This window comes from Protopterus annectens, chromosome 12.part0, assembly GCF_019279795.1.
Source record: "Protopterus annectens isolate FY-2018-M chromosome 12.part0, PAN1.0, whole genome shotgun sequence".
NCBI classification, from domain to species: Eukaryota; Metazoa; Chordata; order Ceratodontiformes; family Protopteridae; genus Protopterus; species Protopterus annectens.
In genome coordinates this window covers 1252598373-1252619973 of record NC_056746.1, presented here as the reverse complement: position 1 = coordinate 1252619973, position 21601 = coordinate 1252598373, and the positions used below count along the sequence as shown (strand labels likewise).

The following is a 21601-nucleotide window of genomic DNA, read 5'->3' as shown; positions in this document are numbered from 1 at the left end:
TACCAACGGTGGTAACTAAGAAGACTGAAAAAGGTTGTGAAAGTTCACAGGGAGAATACAGAAGAGATTACACTAAAAGGAAGTAGAAGTAATGGAAAGAAGAAGAAATAATCCAAAAATGTACTTAACACCCAAAGAACACTCAACAGCTATCAGCAACCATGGCTGTTCGCAAAAGCAGCAAACGAGATCTGAGGTAAGAGGGTCCAGAGCATTGTGGGTAGGGAAGGCCTCAAGAGTTTGTAGGCTTCCTTCCGTGAGCTGTATTACTGGCCGAGTCGGAGCCAAGGTCAGATCCAAGTCCAGTATGTTAAGGATGAATGAAAACTGACAACATCAGGTGAATCAAATAAATTCCATTACACAGTAATCTGGAATTTGTTTTCTTGAGACTGCCACATAACACTTTTGCAACAAAGCACTTGTTCCTATTTGTTGCAAAGTTTAAGCGAACTGCTAGGTAGGATTACACCCCTAAATCATGTTAACTATTTACATAAATAAAATGAAAGGGAATTACTAAAATGTATCCTCAAGTCTTTACAATGAAATGCCAATGTTTTCTAAATTACCCTTTGCACCACGGCAAGTCGTGCAAAAACTGCCAACAGCACCTTTACCTTTACCCATTAGGAAGCATTTCACTGTTATATTTTAACAATAAAAACATTTTAAATAATATGATTTCCATGCACTGATGTCATGAATGAAAATCAGTAAACTTTCACCTTAGTGGCATCAGTGAATGAAAAATATGTGTTGCGTCCATACAACCATGCACGCAGTCCCATTAAACTCTATTGCCATCCAAAAACAACCCAAATTGATAACTACAGTCATATGTCTCAACTTCTTATTACAAGATATCTAGACAAAACCTAAAATAATGGGGGAACAGAGGCCCAAACACAGGGACAGCTTTTGTGGTGCTGCGGTAGCGTTGTCGCCTCACAGTTAGACGTTGCCCGTTCGATTCTCAGTTAGAGCGTCTTCTGTGTGGCGACATGCGTGAATGGGCATTCCTTCGTTGAAGGTCAAAATCTACTGTCGCTGTGGCGACCCCTAACCGGGAAAAGCCGAAAGAAGAAACAAACAATTCTTATAAACGTAGGAAGTTGCAGGATAACAAGATTTGTGTTATCATGCATTTTCTGAAGGATATTGTCTAAAATTCAAACATATGTCCTTATTTAGTGACTTTAGTCCTCGGTGATTTGATTGAAAACCACAAATTTTATGAGGAACAGACCAAAAATATGAGGCAGAAATATGGACATTCTGCAAACATTTGGACAGTTGAGAGGTATGCTACATAAATCCTAACATCAGAAAATCACTAGTGAATTAATGAATCCCCATTTTCAAGGGGCCAGACTACACCACATTTATTACACATATAAGCTAATCTCAATCAGATAATAGGAAAAGAACTGAACAGCAAAACAGGCCTGTTCAATTTAATGGGTATTAGAAAGTTAAACTATACTCTGTTGGTTTGGTTGAACCAGGCTAACACACATGCAGCTAATGGTTTACTGCAAATTAAATATTTAATTTCAGCAGAACAATCCTTGTGAAATAAGTAGAAGCATTTAGAAAAATATTCTTACATGATCAAGGTGTTTCCACTCCTCAGCCCACTCTCTCTCAGTCAGGCGATGGTCCACAGACTCTTCATGATAGCCATTTGAAACTGCAGACAACAACAGATAAACTTCACAGAACTGCAATATACACCACAGCCATTTAATATTTAATCATGTGAGGTCAGGGGAAACTCCCCGTGTGTTGAATTCCTACCACAGTCTTTATTTTACTTATTTTAGTTTGTTTACTGGAGTAACACATTCATCATTACAAACCACTTGCAAGCACATCCCGGGTCTTCATTGACTCTTTTCAGTACTGCTAATAATTATTTAAACAATGGGAGCTGTGCTGTATTTCAGATGTGTTATTCAAGCAGTAAATAACAAGCGGAAAAACACTGCAACTTTGCTAAAAAAAAAAAATATATATATATATATATATATATATATATATATATATATATATATATATATATATTATTTTTTTAAACAAACTGTCAGGTTTTTAATACCCTACATGTATTTCAACTAAAGAATCTGCTTCATTTGCTACCTTAAGAGGCCTTGAACACAAAATGAATGAAATATTCATTCTATACCATATGTGACTAGTTACAATTAAACAACAAAGGGAAATATCCAATAGTCGCATCTGACACTCCAGCAATAACAACCCTGCTGTCCAAGGAATAGAAAGTAGGGTAATAAAGTTAACTGGGAAAGCAAAAGGTAAAATGCATACATCATGTGTTGGCTGATAATAGTAAAAGAGAGTGAATGATCATTATGTGTGCTCTTACACTGACGTCGTCGGTGTGGAGAGGTCAAGAGAGGTCACATGACCATGTGCTTTATAATAAAGGAGGAAGTGAGGGTTGTTCCCCTCTTCCATTTTTAACCAGATTGATTGCCTTCACGTGTGTTTATTTTCCTCTGTAAATGTATGTCTAACCCGACTTTCTTACCCTTAATATGACACTGCCAACAGGTTATGGGCCGAGGAGGCAAGTAGGAAGCCGATGGCATAGACTATGATTCGACGGAGATGAGAAGAATTACGAGTTGTGGGAGATGAAGTTTCTGGGGCACCTGTATTTGCTAGGGCTGAAAGATGCCATTTTGTGAAATGTGCAGCAGGATGCAGAAGATGACGAGAATGAGGAGGAAGGTGACGACGATGCTGAGAAAAATGAGGAAGCATATGCAGAACTAATATAGTTCTTAGACGACAAAAGTTTGTCCCTCATCATGAGACAAGCTGCAGATGACTGTAGAGAAGCGCTTCAGATCCTGAGAGACCAATATGCCAGGAAAGGGAAGCCACGGGTAATTAGCCTATACACCGAATTAACAAGCCTGCAAAAGGATATCAGTGAAACTGTCACATATTTATATTATTAGGGCTGAGATGGCCATTATGGCACTTAGAAATGCTGGGGGAAAGCTCAGTGATGGATTACTAATTGCGATGATTCTGAAAGGGTTGCCTGAAACTTTTAACCATTTGCAGTCCACATCACGCAAGATGATGATAAGTTGAGCTTTGGTGAGTTCAAAACAAGGTTGAGAAGCTGTGAACATACAGAGAAATTTAATGCCAACGTAAGTAATGATAATGTGATGAAAGCAAGTGGCCTTGGGGAAAGACTAAAAGCAGAAATTATATGCTATGGCTGTGGCCAAAAGGGACACAAGGCACGAGAATGCCGGACAGAATATAAAGGCCAGAGTTAGTGGTGTAGTTTGTATAAAAACTCTAGCCACAGGGACAGTAACTGTAGTCGAAAGAAGAAAAACAATGTGAAACAAGCAATTGACGCGGATGATCACACATTTGTCTTCAGAATAAATGAGCATCAAATTCATGAGTTAAAACAGAAGGGATTAATGGTGGACACTGGTGCCACGTCACACATAATTAATGACCTGAAAATGTTTAAATGCTTTGATGCAACTTTCCAGTCGAAGGAACACATTGTGGAATTAGCTGACGGAACGTGAACCTATGGGGCCACATAAAAGAGAGGTAATGCAGAGGTATGGCTGCTAGACACAGCGGGGTGCAAAGTAAAGGTGATGATGACTCAGGTGCTGTATATCCCGACGTATCCACAAAGCATTTTTTCTGTTAAGGCAGCAACGTCCAAAGGGGCCTCGATCAACTTTAAACAAGGCCGGGACCAGCTCATCTATAAAACAGCACCAGGTTTGACATAATTGAGTGGGATAGACTCTATTATTTAGACACATACAAAAACGGCACCAGGTTTGACATAATTGAGTGCGATAGACTATATTATTTAGACACATATGATGAAGAAAACGACAGTGAGATACATTACGATGCATCTCAGAGCTGTTATGACATTCAAGCATGGCATAAAATGCTTGGTCACTGTAATTTCGAAGATGTGTCAAAATTAGAAAAAGTGGTAAAAGGAATGAAAATTAAAGATAAAGTTGAGAGACCTAACCTAGACTGTGAAAAGTACAGTTTTGTACCTACCATAAATGTAGATGTCCAATAGGTATGCATCTGCAGTCATAACATATGGGTTGTCCTGCCTCAGGCAGCCCTTCGGTCGGCCGGATTCCAAAGTCTGGGTATGGCCTCGGCTGATGTCGCACTTTCCCCGACGTCAGTGCTTCTGGGGTATAAAAGCATCAGCCGACGCCATTTTCCTCAGTTTTTCTTGCCCCAGATGCCAGGTGCCCTCTAGGAAGGCTAAATTTGGATAAATGCTGAAAAGTTCCAAACATTTGCAAATTATATACATGTATAAACAAACAAATACACCATAATAGATTCCCCCAGCTAGCTGAAAGAAGGGTAAGCACCCTAGGAGTACCACAGAGGGGAAGGAGGGTGGGTAATCCTGACTGCAGATGCATACCTATCGGACATCTACATTTATGGTAGGTACAAAACTGTACTATGTCCTTCAAGGATGCATCTGCAGTCATAACATATGGATAGAATACCATAGCCAATCTGGGGGGAGGGGGTACTAAGAGAAAGATGGTGTAGTTAAGATCCCTTGCAGTACTGCAGTTGCAAACCCTGCTCGGGATCTGGAGTATAAAGGTAGATTGTAATGCTTGGCAAATGTATGCACGGAGCTCCAAGTAGCAGCTTCTAAAATGTCCTTGGTAGCCACCCCTCGTAGGAAAGCTGTAGTGGTGGCTGTGGCCCTTGTGGAGTGAGGCCTGATATTTTCAGGAACTGTCTTTCCATGAAAGGAGTAACAAAAGCGAATGCAATTTCCTATCCACTTTGAAACTGTCTGTTTGGAAATTGCTCTTCCTTGCACCCCTGTTGCATATGCTACAAAAAGTTGGTCAGTTTTTCTGCTAGTTTTTGTTCTGTCCAAATAGTAGCGTAGTTGTCTGTGTATATCCAAGGTGTGCAAAAGTTTTTCCCCTTTGTTCTGTGGGTTAGGGAAGAACGTTGGCAAGTGAATAGCTTGGTTCAAGGATACCCTAGATACCACCTTTGGCATGAAAGTAGGATTGGTTCTTAGTGACACTCTATCCCGGTGAAAAATAAGAAAAGGCTGCACTGCCATTAATGCCTGTAACTCAGATACTCTTCTTGCTGAAGTGATTGCCAGAAGGAAAGCAGTTTTCCAAGATAAGAACTGTAGGTCTGCTGATGCTGCTGGTTCAAAGGGAGGTAGAGTTAGTTTTTCCAGCACAAAATTGAGATCCCATGCAGGTAGAGGGGGTCTTCTTGGAGGTTTAACATTTTTGATCCCTCTCAAAAATTGCCTGAGAAGAGGGTGTGAGAAGATAGGTGGATCCATATTGTATTCTGCTGAAATTGCTGAAGCATGAATATTAATGGAAGAATAAGACAGGCCATTGTGGAACAATTCTGCTAAGTATTCAAGGATGTGTGCTAGGTTTGCCACTGTGACATCTGTGCCCTTTGATGTGCTCCAAATAAGAAATCTCTTCCATTTAGCTGAGTATGTCTTCCTTGTGGAAGGTCTGCGAGCCTCCAGGATAATGTCCTTCACCCTCTGAGACAAAACAGTTTGGTTGGTTTTTAAGGAATTTCCCAGGCAGTTAGCTGTAATGTTTTCAAGTTGGGATGCAGGGTCTTGAAATTGTTCTGCGTTAGAAGAAGAGGCCATTGAGGAAGAGGCCATGAATTTGCCTGAGACATGCTTCTCAATAGTGGGTGCCAGTGTTGTCTTGGCCAGTCCGGAGCTATTAGTATCACTTTTGGCTGTTCCTCCCTGATCTTCAGTAGAACCTTGTACATCAATGGGAGAGGTGGAAAGGCATATACTGTTAGGGCATTCCAGCTGAAAGAGAGAGAGTCCACCCTCCATGCTTGTGGGTGGTATGTCCTTGAGCAGAATGTCTTCAGTTGGTGGTTGAGTGGGGAGGCGAACAGATCTATCTCTGGCATTCCCCATGTCTTTGTTATAAGTTTGAAGATGTCTAGGTGCAGCATCCATTCGTGTGCATCCATGGTAGTTCTGCTTAAGCTGTCTGCTAGTGTATTTTCTTTTCCTGGCACGAATTTGGCCTGCAGCTGGATATTGAGATTCAGGCATAGGTTCCACAGATTCATAGCCATCCGGCATAGAGGGTAGAAATGTGTGCCTCCCTGTTTGTTTATGTACCACATGACCGTGGTGTTGTCTGTCCTTATTAACAGATGTCCTTGTTGGAGGAAGGGTCTGAATGCCTCGATTGCATGCCTCACTGCCAGCATTTCCTTTTGGTTTATGTGCATGCTTAGCTGCCCTTGATGCCATAGGCCTTGGATACGTTTGTCCTCCATGTGTGCTCCCCATCCTCGGTCTGAGGCGTCCGTGGTGATGGTTTGCCTTGTTTTTGGTTTGTTGAAAGGCAACCCTCTGTTGGACTGGCAGGCCTGAGCCCACCATAGGAATTCCTTTTGAAGGCATGGAATGATTGGTATCATGGTTTCTAGACTGTGACTGTGTTGAGACCATACATTCCTTAGGTACCATTGTAATTTCCTCATATGCAACCTGGCATGTGGGATTAAAATTACGCAGGATGCCATGTAACCCAGGGCCTGCAGGACTTTCCTTGCAGTAAGCTGAGTTTGTCTTGTCAGAATCATGAAGTAATATGGAAGTTGTTTTTGTTTTTCTTCTGTGAGAAAAGCCATCTGGGTGATTGTGTCCAGATCCGCACCCAAAAAGGTTATCCTTTGGGATGGTACTAGTCTTGACTTTTGGATGTTGACTGTGTATCCCAAGGTCTGTAGCAGATGTATGGCATAGGCCAAGTCCTTTAACAATTTTTTCTTGTTGTCCGCTTGTATTAGGCAGTCATCCAGGTATGGATAAATTTGAATTCCCTGAAGTCTGCAATGTGCAATTACTGATGCCAGGCATTTCGTGAATACTCTGGGTGCAGTAGATAAGCCAAAGGGCAATGCTGAGAATTGATAATGCTCTGATCCTGCAAGAAATCTGAGGTGTCTTCTGCAATCTGGTCGGATAGGGACGTGCAGGTATGCCTCCTTGAGATCTAGAGTCACCAGCCAAGACTCCTTGCCCAGCATGGGAAGAAGTTGCTGTAGGGTCAGCATTTTGAATTTTGGCACAATGAGATAAGTGTTCAGTGCGGACAGGTCGAGAATAGGCCTCCATTGGTTTTCTTTTCTTGGTACAAGGAATAGTCTGGAGTAAAATCATTGGCCTTGTTCTGTACATGGTACCCTTTCTATGGCTTTCATCTGAAGTAATTTGCTGATTTGTCTTAAGGCCTCTGCCTTCTGGTTTGGTGGAAGGTTTGGCATTCCGCTTCTTTTTGGCAAAGTGTGGAAGTGAAACCTGTATCCTTTGTCTATTATTTGCAATGTCCATGTATCCTTTGTAATGCAATGCCAGTTTTTTGAGAATAAAGCCAGCTTTCCGCCCAAGGGTGCTTCCAGTTGATCCCTGGTAGGCGGAATCAAAGTCAAGTCATTGAGTCTGTCCTGGGTCCTGTAGTAGTGGTTGTAGCTGTATCGGTTGCACTACTCCTCTGGTTGGCAGGCTGCCACTGATGGCCTCTGTAGGGGCCCTTCGATTGACCTCTGCCTCTAGGGCGCCTGTTCCTGCCTCTCTGTGCTCTGGAGGAGTCTGGAAAGGACCAATTCTTTGTAGGCCAGTTTCTGCTGAACCTCGGAGGTTGAACTTGCAGGAAATCTTTTACTGTTTGCACAGATTTTGCTTTTTCTTCAACCTTTTTTAGAATCTCCTGTGCAGGGGAGCCAAATAAATTTTGTTTCTCCATTGGAGCATCGAGGAGTTTAGCCTTGACATGGTCTGGCAAAGATTGCTCCTTCAGCCAGGCATGCCTACGAATAACTGCCCCAGTCATAGCTGATCTAAATGAAGCCTCCAGTGCATCATAGCCACATTTTAAGAAATGATTACCGACCTGTTGTGAGTTGTTTACCAAATCCTGAAGGGATTTACGGTCTAAGGGTTCAGGTGAAGAAAGTTTCTTATTTAGCTGATCTAACAAAAATTCTTGGTACTGTATCATATGGAATTGACAGTTTAATGCCCTGGCAGAAAGAGTAGCAGATGTATAAACCTTTTTTCCCCATCTCTCTAATGCTCTAGACTCTCTTGCAGAGGGTAGGGGATTTTTGGCAGTAGTGGCTGCAACCCCTTTAGGGCCCTGAAAAATAGTTTCTGGGTCTGCAGCATGGGCTTTATACAGGTGGAAGTAAGAATCCGGGACCCTGTAAAATCTGTCAGGTTTGGCAGGGGCTGGAGGAAGAGAATCAGGTGCTGTACTGACATCATTGTACACATCATCAACTACATTTAGAACAGGAGGTATAGCTAAGGGCCTATGCTGAGGCAAGTGCAAAAAGGTCCTTAATCTTTTTCTAGAATCAGAGAAATCTTGACCTTGCCATTGAAAGTGCTCTCTCATGGAGTGTAAAGTCTCCCCAAAGGAAAATTCTTCAGGAGGGGAGGCCGAAGGGATACATTCATCTGCATCTGAATCCTCATAAGGCGAGTAGGCCCCTTCCTGGTGGTCTGACAAATCAGATTCATCCGTGGAGTAATCTGAGGAGTGAGGTTCAGAGGGGTCAGTCCTGGGCTTTTGTCTGGAGGAGGTTGGGAGGCCCTGTCTGGGTGAGGTTGGGAACCCCTAATTAAGGAGATAAGGTCCTCAGCTAGACTGAGGATCTGTGAACTAGAGGAAGGCCTCTGGGATGTAGATTTGGCAGGCAAAGCTTTTGAAAGTTTGGCAGCTTTAGCCCTGGAGAAGGCCTTAATAGACATAGAAGCTGGGGGCCTAGCTGCCCCACGTGCAGAGGTTGTAATGTCCAAAGGTATGGTGTCGGACAATTCCTGAACACTAGCTTCGGTAGGGAGTTCTGAAGCCGACTCAGCCGGGGCCTCTCTGGCCTCGGTGATCAGAAGTATGGTTTCGGTAGTAGGAATCGTCGTGGACTCGGTTTCGGCCGAAACCGAGACACTCGCGGTAGGCCTAGCCGTGGTTTCAGCCGAAACCGTGGGCCGCGAGTGTCGGTCCTTTTCCTTGCGTTTTTGACCATATGCGGAGTCGGAGTCTCCGACGGCATTTTATAAGCAAAAGCGGTTCCAAAAAATTCCTCTGCAAACTCCGACCGACGTCTAAGAGTCTGTCGGTTGAAGGAGGCACAGGCTAAAAGTACAGTTTTGTACCTACCATAAATGTAGATGTCCGATAGATATGCAACTGCAGTCATAACATATGGGTTGTCCTGCCTCAGGCAGCCCTCGGTCGGCCGGATTCCAAAGTCTGGGTCCGACGTCGGCTGATGTCGCATTTCTCTCCGACGTCAGAGCGGCAGGAGTACATAAGCATCAGCCGACGCCATCTTCTTCAGTGTTTCTTGCCCCAGATGCCAGGTGCCCTCCAAGGAAGGCTGTAATCAATTTGGAAGACAAAAACAGGTTTCCAGACAAATAAATAAGTAATAAACAGATACACCATAACAGATATCCCCAGCTAGGATAACAGGGAGAGGAGTGGACCCAAGGAATAGAGGGGAAGGAGGGAGGGAAAACCCGACTGCAGTTGCATATCTATCGGACATCTACATTTATGGTAGGTACAAAACTGTACTATGTCCTTCAAGAATGCAACTGCAGTCATAACATATGGGTTGAATACCATAGCTTAGCTGGGGGAGGTGGAATGCTCTAAGAAAAGGATGGTGTAGCTATCAATCCCTGCAGGACTGCCGAAGCAAAGCCTGCTCTGGATCTGGAATATAAAGGGAGGTTGTAGTGTTGGTTCTGTCCAGGTAGTAGCGAAGTTGTCTGTGAATGTCCAAGGTATGCAACAGTCTTTCCCCTTTGTTCTCAGGATTGGGAAAGAAAGTAGGCAGGTGAATTGCTTGATTTAAAGAAACCCTAGATACCACTTTTGGCAGAAAACTAGGGTTGGTTCGTAAGGAGACCCTGTCTCTATGAAAGGTTATGAACGGTGGTATTGCCATTAGGGCCTGTAATTCCGAAACCCTTCTTGCTGAGGTAACTGCCAACAGGAAAGCTGTCTTCCATGAGAGAAATTGTAAGTCCACAGAAGCTGCTGGCTCAAAGGGGGGTAGAGTCAGTTTTTCTAGGACAAAGTTGAGGTCCCAAGCTAGTACTGGGGCCTTTCTTGGTGGCTTGATATTCTTGATTCCCCTAAGAAATTGCCTTAACAAAGGATGTAAGAACACAGGTGGATCAGTGTTGTATCTAGCTGAAATAGCTGAAGCATGTATTTTTATAGAAGAATATGAGAGTCCATTCTGTAGCATATCCGCCAAGTATTCCAGGATGAGTGGGATGTTCAATAATGATGCATCATGACCCTTGCTGGTATTCCAAATGCTGAATCTCTTCCATTTTGCTGAATAAACCTTTCTGGTGGATGGTCTGCGGGCTTCTGTTAATATCCGCTGAACTTCCTTGGAGAGAGATAGATTGAGTTATTCATGGAATCTCCCAAGCTGTTAGCTGGAGCATCTGAATGTTGGGATGTGTTGTCTTGAAGTTGTTTTGAGTCAAAAGATGGGGCCATTGGGGAAGGGCCCATTGTTTGTTGTGGCATATGCTCCGTAGTAGTGGGTACCAGTGTTGTCTTGGCCAGTCTGGAGCTATTAGGATCCCCTTTGGCTATTCTGCTTTGATCTTTAGTAGTACTGTGGTCATCAGTGGCAGAGGTGGGAATGCATACATTTTTAGGAAGTTCCAGTTGAATGAGAGAGCATCTGTTTTCCATGCTTGTGGATGATATGTCCTTGAACAGAACTTTTGTAGATGATGATGGAGGTGGGAGGCAAATAGGTCTACTTCTGGCCTGCCCCATGTCGAGGTGAGTCGTATGAAGATTTCTGGATGTAACCTCCACTCGTGGGGGTCTAGGAAATTCCTGCTTAGGCTGTCCGCCAGCACATTGTCTTTGCCTGGAACAAACTGGGATTGCAACTGTATGTTTAAGCTCAGTGATTTTTCCCAAAGATTCATTGTCAGTCTGCAAAGGGGGTAAGAATGGGTGCCCCCTTGCTTGTTTATGTACCACATGACAGTGGTGTTGTCTGTCCGTATTAGCAGGTGGCCTTGCTGAAGTTGTTGTCGAAAGGCCTCGATGGCATGCATTACTGCCAGCATTTCTTTTTGGTTGATATGCAGATGTGTTTCCTTTGGAGACCATTGTCCTTGAATACATCTACCCTCCATGTGCGCCCCCCATCCAAGGTCTGAGGCATCTGTGGTCATTGTTTGTGTTATTTGAGGTTTTTTGAATGACATACCTGTGTTTGCCTGACTTACCGAGGCCCACCATAGAAATTCCTTTTGTAGGCATGGAATGAGCGGTATGGTTGTCTCTAGGTTGTTGCTGTGTTGAGACCATAAACTTTTTAGGTACCATTGAAGCTTTCTCATGTGTAGTCTTGCTAATGGAACCAGGAGAATGCAGGATGCCATGTAATCCAGGGCCTGTAGGAATCTCCTTGCAGTCATCTGGGTGAGTTTTGCCAAACATTTGAAATAATGAGTTAACTTCTTTTGCTTGTCTTCTATCAGGTAAGCCATTTGAGAGGTTGTGTCTAGATTGGCTCCTAAGAAGGTTATTTGCTGGGATGGCTGAAGTCTTGACTTTTGGAAGTTGACTGTGTATCCCAGAGCTTGTAGCAATTGTATGACATAATCCAAGTTTTTTGTCAAAATCAGTTTGTCGTCCGCTTGTATGAGGCAGTCGTCCAGGTACGGGTAAATTTGGATCCCCTGGAGCCTGCAATGAGCAATTACTGAAGCCAGGCATTTTGTAAATACTCTGGGCGCAGTAGATAAGCCAAATGGCAATGCTGAGAATTGATAATGCTCTGGCCCTGCAAGAAATCTGAGGTATCTTCTGCAGCTGTGTCTGATAGGGACATGCAGGTATGCCTCCTTGAGGTCCAGAGTAATCAGCCAAGACCCCTTGCCCAGCATGGGAAGGAGTTGCTGTAAGGTCAGTATTTTGAACTTTGGTACTATGAGAAAGGTGTTTAATGCGGACAAATCCAGTATTGGTCTCCATTGAGTTTCTTTTCTTGGAACAAGGAACAGTCTTGAGTAAAACCCCTGGCCTTGTTCTTGTTGTGGAACTTTTTCTATTGCATTGATCTGAGCAAGCAGAGAAATTTGCTTGATAGCCTCTGCCTTCTGGTTTTGTGGTAGGTTTGGCATGCCTTGTTTCCTTGGTAAGGTATGAAAGTGGAACCTGTAGCCTTGGTCTATAATGTCCAAAATCCATTTGTCCTTTGTCAATCTGTGCCAATTGTCTGAAAACAGAGATAATTTTCCACCCAATTGAGCTTCTGTTTGCTCTTTGGTTAGCGGAAGTAGAGGAAAGTCATTGGGATTGTCCCTGTGGGGCAGGAGAAGCCCCTGTGTCACTTCTTTGGTTTGCTGGTTGCCATTGTCATCCCCTGTAGGAACCTCTGTATTGTCCTCTTCCTCGGCCATGCCTGTTTTTGCCCCTTTGAAATCTTTCAGGATTAGGAAAGGACCAGTTTTTTGAAGGCCAATTCCTGCTGAATCTGGGTGGCTGAACCTGGAGGAAATCTTTGACTGTCTGAACTGACTTGGCTTTTTCCTCAATGGTCTTTAATACATCTTTAGCATTAGCACCAAAAAGCTTGTTCTTTTTCAAGGGTGCATCAAGAAGTTTTGCCTTAACATGATCTGGTAGAGGTTGTTCTTTTAACCATGGATGTCTACGAATGACCGCCCCTGTCATAGCTGCCCTACATGAAGCTTCCAATGCATCATATCCACACTGAAGAAAGTGATTGCTAACTTGCTGAGAGTTATGTACAGCCTCCTGCAAAGACTTCCTTATCTAAAGGTTCAGGAGAGGCCAAAGTTTTCTGTAAATCATCTAACAGGAAATCCTGATATTGAAACATATGAAAGAGACAATTGAGAGCTCTCATAGACAAAGTTGTGGAGGTGTAAACCTTCTTCCCCCATCTCTCTAATGACCTAGCTTCCCTGTTGGATCTCTCTAATGACCTAGCTTCCCTGTTGGAAGGCAAAGGATTTTTGGAGGTGGTAGCTGAAACCCCTTTCGGCCCCTGTGAAATAGTTTCTAAATCAACAGCATGGGCCCTAAAGAAATGAGAATGTGTTTCAGGGACTCTATAGTATCTGCCCGGCTTGGCAGGAGCAGGAGGGAGAGTATCAGGGGTAACACTGGAGTCAGAGTATAGATCATCCAAAACATCAAGCACAAGAGGTATAGCTAAGGGCCTGTGTTGGTGCTTTTTAAGGAAGGTTCGAAGGCGCTTTCTGGAATCAGAATATTCCTGGCCTTGCCACTTAAAATGTTCCCTCATGGAATGCAGAACTTCCCCGAAAGAAATATCCTCAGGAGGGGAGGCCGAGGGGATGGAGTCCTCTGCATCCGAGTCCTTGTAGGTCTGGAAAGGCTCTTCCTGGCTATCGGAGTGGCCAGAAGCCTCAGAATCTTCATCTGAAGGGAGAGGGTCAGTGGGCTCAACCCTGGGCCTCTTATCAGGAGGAGGCTGGGATCCTCTCTCAGGATGGGCCTGGGAACCTCTGATCATGGAGATTAAGTCTGCTGCCATAGTCATGATTTGTGTTTCAGGAGTAGGCTGAGGTAAGGCTTTAGCAGTAAGGTGCTTGGTCTTGCTGGCTGCCTTAACACGTGTGTAGGCCTTGATAGACACGGACATGGGAGGCCTAGCAGCTCCACGTGCAGGAGTGACCTTATCCACAGCAATGGTCTCGGGCATTTCCTCGGTTTCAGTATCCGGAGGAAAATCAATACTGGCGTCGGTGTGGTCTCCGGTATCGGAGGTATCGGTAATGCGGTGTCTTCGGTTCGGAGCGGTGAAATAACAGCCTCAGCGGGAACCAGGGCACTCGCGGTAGGTTTTGGCGTGGTGTCGGCGGAAGACGTGGGCCGAGGATGTCGGTCCCGGTCTTTTCATTTTTTAGGAGTCTGCGATGTCGGTAATTCCGATGGCATCGTGTAATCGAATTTTTCGCCGAAAAAGTCTTCAGCGAACTCCGCCCGGCGCCTGAGAGTGCGCTTATTGAAGCGAGCACAGGCGGCACAGGCCGAGACGACGTGGTCTGGGCCAAGGCAAGGAAGGCAGTAAGAATGGAAATCCTTATGAGGTATTTGTTTACCACAAGACAAACAATTATTAACTTTTTCAGTAATTTCTGACATTGGCTGAGGCAAGAAAAGGTCCCCAACGGGGTACTTAGCTTTTTTGATGACTTCGGATCGAAGAATACAGGAGCTGACCAACCGGCACTTGCGAACTGCTTCTGCTTCGGGCACCGCGCGGCAAGAAAGACTGAAGAAGATGGCGTCGGCTGATGCTTATGTACTCCTGCCGCTCTGACGTTGGAGAGAAATGCGACATCAGCCGACGTCGGACCCAGACTTTGGAATCCGGCCGACCGAGGGCTGCCTGAGGCAGGACAACCCATATGTTATGACTGCAGTTGCATTCTTGAAGGACATCAAGCTGATACGTCGTGGTCTGGGCCTAAGCAAGGAAGGCAGTAAGAATGGAAATCCTTATGAGGTATTTGTTTCCCACAAGTTAAACAATTATTTACTTTGTCTGACATCGGCTGAGGCAAGAAAGAGTCCCCAACGGGGTACTTAGCTTTTTTCGAAGTCTTCGGTAGCTGAAATCTCTGGATCTGACCGACCGGCACTTGCGAACAGCTTCTGCTTCGGGCACCGCGTGGCAAGAAAGACTGAGGAAAATGGCGTTGGCTGATGCTTTTATACCCCAGAAGCTCTGATGTCGGGGAAAGTGCGACATCAGCCGAGGCCAGACCCAGACTTTGGAATCCGGCCGACTGAAGGGCTGCCTGAGGCAGGACAACCCATATGTTATGACTGCAGATGCATCCTTGAAGGACATCCTGTATGCAAGGGAAATTTGTACAGAGCAGAAACAGAGAACCAGATGCAAGAGCAAAAGTTGTATTTGAACTAGTCCATACTGATTTGGCAGGCCCAATTGAGCCAGTAGCCAAAGATGGCTATAAGTACACTTTAGCATTTACTGATGACTACTTGGGTGTAATATTAGTCTACTTTCTGAAAGCTAAGAGTGATACAGTCAAGGCGACTGAAAAGTTTATTGCAGATTCAGCCCCTTATGGGAAGGTAAAGGTATCAGATCAGATAATGGCACTGAGTTCATGTTGAGAGACTTTCAGTCACTATTGAGTAAAAATGTTATAAGACACAAAACGTCCGCACCTTACTCACCCCATCAGAATGGGACAGCAGAGAGAAACTGGAGAACACTGTTCGAAATGGCAAGGTGTATGTTGACAGAGAGTGACTTATCTAAAGAGTTGTGGACATGTACAGTAATGACTGCTGCTTTTATTTGCAACAGATGTTATAATAGGCATGTGGGGCAGACCCCATTCTTCATTCTAACAGGAAAGAAACCTGATCTTTCAAGGATGAGAGAATTCGGATCAGTGTATTATGCATACAGACAAGATAAAAAGAAGTTAGACCCAAGATGTGATAAGGGGATCTTGTCGGATATGACAAAAATAGCCCATCATATCTGGTCTATTATCCTGACACAGGAAGGATCCCTAGACACAGGTTAGTCAAGTTCTTTACTAAGAATGTAGCTGAATGCCAGATTCAGACAGACCCAGAAGTGATGGATGAAGATCTTAATACCTGAAGAAGTGTGCATGTTAAGTCAGAATCAAAAGCTGACAGTCAAGGCACAAAAGTAAGGCAAGAAGAGGAAAGGGGATACACACTACTCTAAAAGAGAGAGAAAACCTCCTGTATACATGAAGGACTATGAGTATAAAGTTGAAAATGACGATTATGTGACAGTTAATGTTGACTATTGTTACAGACTAGATATGCAACACACCGCACAGCTTTAAAGAAGCCATGACTTTGTCTAACTCGGAAAAGTGGGTCAAAGCTATGAAGGAGGAACTTAACTCTTTAAAGGAAAACAACACATTTACACTCACCACACTGCCGGAAGATAAAAATGCAGTGGGGGGTAGATGGGCTTTCACTGTAAAAGACAATGCAGATAATACTGAGACTTACAAAGCCAGATATGTGGCTAAAGACTACAGTCAAGTCACTGGTATAGATTATAATGAAACATTTGCACCAACTGCAAGTATGACATCTGTACGAAGTCTAATGCAGATGGCAGCTCAGTACGATTTAGAAATGCACCAGATGGATGTACAAACGGCCTATTTACATACTCCTATTGACTTTGAGGTGTATATGGAGCAACCTGAAGGTTTTGAAAAGAAATCAAATAATGATGAAAAATTGGTTTGTAAACTGAATAAGTCACTATACGGATTGAAATAATCAGGGCATAACTGGAACAAAATGTTGCACGATTATCTTTGTGAAAATAGTTTTATCCAAAGCCCTGCAGACCATTGTGTATACACTAGACAAGCTGAAAATGAGAAAACAGTTCTAATTATATGGGTTGGCAATCTCATTATAGCAGCTAGTGACAATCAATCACTAAACGATGTAAAAGAAGTGCTCAAAGCTAAATTTAAAATGAAAGATCTGCGAAAGCTAAAACATTTTCTAGGCAGTGACTTTACCCCGAATGGAGGTGAAGTAAACATGAACCAAAAGAGGTACATCATGAAAATTCTTGAGAAATTTGGTATGTCTAATTGTAAAGTAAGAAGTACCCCTTCTGAACAAAAAACAAACTTTGAATGTGACAGTGAATCTACAGATCCAAGAAAATATCATGAGCTTGTGGGTAGTTTGATACATGTTATGACAAGCACGAGACCTGATCTTAGCTGGATTGTAAGTAAACTTTCACAATATTTGTCACAACCGAGTGAATCTCATTTAACACTAGCCAAACATGTGTTAAGATACTTAAAAGGTACATTGGATAGAGAGCTGTGTTACAACAAAAGTGAAGGGAAATTTCAGCTTATAGCATACAGTGATGCAGACTGGGCAACAGATCAAAATGATAGACGTAGTACAACAGGTTATTGCTTTAGCCTCAATAGAGATGGGCCTATTATTTCATGGAAATCAAAGAAACAACAAATGGTGGCTTTATCTGCATGTGAGGCAGAGTACATGGTATTAGCAGCAACAAATATGCAAATACACTGTTGTACGCTAAAAACAAATCACAAATTTAATAGTAAAGCTTTCGGGTTAACACCCTTCATCAGTACATAGATTCAAATTCATTACAAAGACTTTTAAATAGGGTAAAAATTAAAACACATGATCCAGCCAGCCAAACAAAATTAGAAGTTATGTACCTACTAACGTTCCATGTTAGTTGTCTTCTCTCGCCTTCTTTCTTGCTGGATGGGTTCGGAGCCGATCCTTGGCTCCGACTCGGCACTTGCTAAGCTCGAGAGCTAATTTTACCAGCTCGAGGCAACCCTATATCCCATGATGCAAAGCGGAGATTACTCAGATCTCGTTTGGTAGCTAAAGAAATAGCAGTATTTTCTTCCAACTTAGGAGGAAGAAATAAAAAATACTAAATAACATCATAACCCTCTAGAAAGGATTCACATAATCTAGTGACACTAGGAGTTGAACAGCTAGAAAAAGGTAATAACCTCTTAATAGAAGATGTATAATCTTCTCAGTCTGACCAGGCTAGGGGGAAGGAGGGGGCCTAAGAAAGAAGCAGAGAAGACAACTAACATGGAACGTTATGGTAGGTACATAACTTCTAAATGTTAAGTTGTCAATCTCGCCTTCATTCTTGCTGGATGGGACCACGTCCCTAGCACCTCTATCCTGGGTGGCTCAATGGAACAGACTCTTGAGAACGGTGGAACCAAAATTTGCTCTGTCTCTGGAGACCAAATCTAATTTGTAATGTGAGACAAAGGTATGAGGAGAGGCCCATGTGGCTGCTGCACAAATAGTGTCTATTGGAAGTCTAGCTTGAAAAGCTGTAGATGTAGCTAGAGCTCTGGTAGAATGGGCTTTTGGGTTAGAAACCAACTCTTTGCCTCTGAGCTGATAAATGTAAGTGATCACGGAGGACAGCCACCTAGATAAAGTTACCTTAGAAACTGGAAGGCCTTTCCTGTTCTCTGCATAGGATAGAAAAAGTTGATCAGATTTCCTAAAAATTTTTGTCTTATCCAGATAATATCTCAGCTGACGGTGAACATCGAGATAATGTAATTTTTGTTCAGCTCTATCAGAATAATTCGGAAAAATACTGGAAGATCAATGGACTGATTTAGGTTAGTCTGAGATGCCACCTTTGGTAAGAAAGACGGATTAGTTCTTAGGGATACCCTATCTTTGTGGAATATTAGATAGGGAGGGCGAACACAGAGAGCATGAAGCTCAGATACTCTCCTGGCAGATGTAATGGCAACTAGAAAAGTGTCTTCCAAGAAAGCAATTTCAAGGAACAGGCAGCTGCAGGTTCGAACAGGGGAAGAATCAAGGATGTTAAAACTAAATTTAGATCCCACTGTGGTGGAGGGTCTCTAATAGGAGGTTTCAATAAAAGATACCTCGAAGGAATGCCTTGCAAAGGTTATGTGACATAATGTTGTGGTCCAAAAGCCTATATGAAAATTTGAAATGGCTGCCAGTTGAACTTTCACTGTGGAAGAAGAGGATCCTGAATTAAAAATGTCAGCTAGGAAGTCCAACACCGAATGAATTGGAGCAGTATAGGGGTCTATGTTCCTAGCTTTTGCCCAGAAAGAGAAGCGTCACCATTTACTAGTGTAGATCTTTCTGGTAGAAGATTTTAGGGAAGCTACTATGATATCCCGTACAGGATTAGAAATCATAGGAAGCCTGGCTAAGGATGGAAGTGGAGCAACCAAGCAGTGAGGTTGAGAGAAGGTATGGATTGGTGCAGTTGACCCGACTGATGGGTCAGAAGATCTGGAACCGGGTCCAGATGCCATGGCTGTACCAAGAGGTAATGATGTAGGAACGGAAACCAAATCTGTCGAGGCCAATACGGGGCAATGAGAATCAACTTGGCTCTCAAAGCGGTTGCTTTCTGAATTAGCTGAGGTATCAGCGGAAAAGGAGGAAAAGCATAAAGAAGTCCCCAGGGCCAATCTTGGGTTAGAGCATCTCTGGGGGGATGGCCTGGAAGGGGGAAGAGAGAGAAGAAGTCTGGGCATTTGCTGTTTTGAGGTGTAGCAAAAAGGTCACAGCAAGGAAGGCCCCACTTCTGAAAAATCTCTTCAGTCACTGACTGTTTGAGAGACCACTGGTGAGGCATGAGAATAGCTCTGCTCAAACTGTCCGCTATGATGTTGGATTTCCCGGGGATGTGCGTTGCTATCAGAAACCGGTGAGAGGAGACTGCCCATTGCCAAAGTCTGAGAGCCTCTCGACACAGTGGACAGGACTTGGTTCCGCCCTGTTTGTTTATGTACCACACTACGGACATATTGTCCGTTTGGACTGCAATAGTTCCCAGGGGAAGAGAGTCGTTGAGGGCTTGCAACGTTAAAAGCACCACTCTCATCTCCAGAACATTTATCTGCAGATGGTACTCGAAAGGTTGTCAAGTGCCATGGACCATTCTGCCCTGGTAATGCCCCCCCCCCGATCAGGGAGGCGTCCGATGTAACCGTGGCAACCGGGGCAAGAAGAACAAATGGTCTGCCTTGATGGATTTGAGGGGACGATATCCACCAAGTCAGATGTCTTTTGCAAGTTGGAGTTACTATGATCTCGTGACGCATGGGAAGTTGTTGAAAGGACCATTGGGTGAATAGCATCCATTGTAGCAGCCGCATGTAAAAGCGGGCGAGGGGAAGAAGTGTTATGGCGGCCGCCATAAGACCCAGTACTTTCAAAGCAAATCTGGCCTGAATTTTGTTGCTGAATAGAATCACTTGGACGTGTCTTTGAATGTCCAAGATCCTTTGGTCTGTCAACCTTGCAGAAAGTTGTACGGTGTCCAAATTTGCGCCTATAAAAGTAATATACTGACAAGACAACAAAGCAGATTTTTCGAAATTTATAGAAATTCCTAGCCCTCTGCAAGTGTGAATGGTGTAATTTCTGGCTTGGAGAAGCTGATGCCTGGTGGTGGCAGTGAGGAGCCAGTCGTCTAGATATGGAAACACCTGGAATCCTTGACGTCTCAGGTGAGTCGTAACCACTGCCATGCATTTGGTGAACACTCTGGGGGCTGTAGTGAGTCCAAAGGGCAGGGCTCTGAACTGGAAGTGACTGGTCCCCAGCCGAAAGCGGAGAAATCTTCTGGAGCGTCTGTGAATCTTTATGTGATAGATCTTCAGGATGCGTACTATCGAGCACATCCAATTGTCCTTTCCCAGAAAGGGCAGAATGGACTGAAGCGTCACCATCCGGAATCTTGATTTCTTTACAAACTTGTTGAGTTTGTTCAGATCTAATATTGGTCTCCAGTCCCCTGTCTTTTTTGGAACTAAAAAGAACCTTGAGTAGATTCCGGATCCTATTTGGTCCGCTGGGACTGGCTGGATGGCTCTTTTTACTAGCAGTTTTGATATTTCTAGTACTGCTAGTTCCCTTAGACTGGGTGGAACGTCTGGAAAGGTTCCCTTTTGTTGAATTGGGGTTTGAAAAAAGGGAATTTTGTAACCCTCAGATATAATTGACTGTACCCATTTGTCTTGAGAAAGGGAAAGCCAGGCTATTGGGTACAGCGATAATTTTCCCCCGACTGCCTCCGAAGGCGGACAATCGGGCAACATCTCAGGGATGCTGGAAGGGTTTGTCAGAAAGAGGCTCTCTGCTACCCTGATTCTGCAGACCCCCTCTGCCCCTAGGGCGGCATCTATTATTGTTACCCCCTCTGCCTCTGGGGGTAAACTGACTTCATGCGTCAGGCGTGACTCCTTGAGATTTGCGGAACCACATTTTCCCTCCCTTCTGTCCTTTGGGGTAAGGTCTAGAAGGGGTGGAGAAACGGACTCCTACGGCAGAAAGAGTCTTGCCATCTTGTTCGCATTTAGTCAAAGTGTCTTTCACTTGAGGACCGAACAAGGTTGAGCCATCAAAAGGGGAGTTTGTGAAAGAAGCCTTGAAGGGGTCTGCAAAATTACAAAGCCGCATCCAGGACAGACGCCTTAAAGCCACTCCTGTGCCTGCGGCCCTACTCGCTCCATCGGCTGCATAAGAAATGAGCCGCATGGAGGAGTTAGCTATGGAGTTAAGGATTCCTAGCTGTGAGCTAATCTTATCCCGAGACCCAGCAGATGACGGATCCTGTAAAACTTCTCCCAACTCTTTAAGAACATCTCTTTGAAGGCGGGTGAAGTGGCATAAGTAGTTCAGCGATCTCATGGCAAAAGTCGCTGAAGAAAAAATCTGCTTACCGTACCTGTCCATAGTCCTAGAATCCTTATTAGGAGGATGAACAGGTACTGAAGGATCAGCTAATTCCTTCTTGGTGGCAGCAGCCACCACCATGGCATCAACTGGGACACCTTTTGTTAAGT

General features: G+C 44.0%; 1 protein-coding gene across 8 annotated transcripts in view; it reads right to left on the bottom strand.

Moving 5' to 3' along the window:
- The window catches only part of CBFA2T2 (CBFA2/RUNX1 partner transcriptional co-repressor 2), a 370144-nt gene that overhangs the window by 83673 nt on the left and 264870 nt on the right, over window positions 1-21601 (bottom strand). For all 8 annotated transcript variants that reach the window (XM_044090262.1, XM_044090269.1, XM_044090265.1 and 5 more), the window contains exon 7: window positions 1611-1693. In XM_044090262.1, the coding sequence (XP_043946197.1) occupies window positions 1611-1693 (83 nt within the window). The remainder of the gene's footprint in view (window positions 1-1610; window positions 1694-21601) is intronic.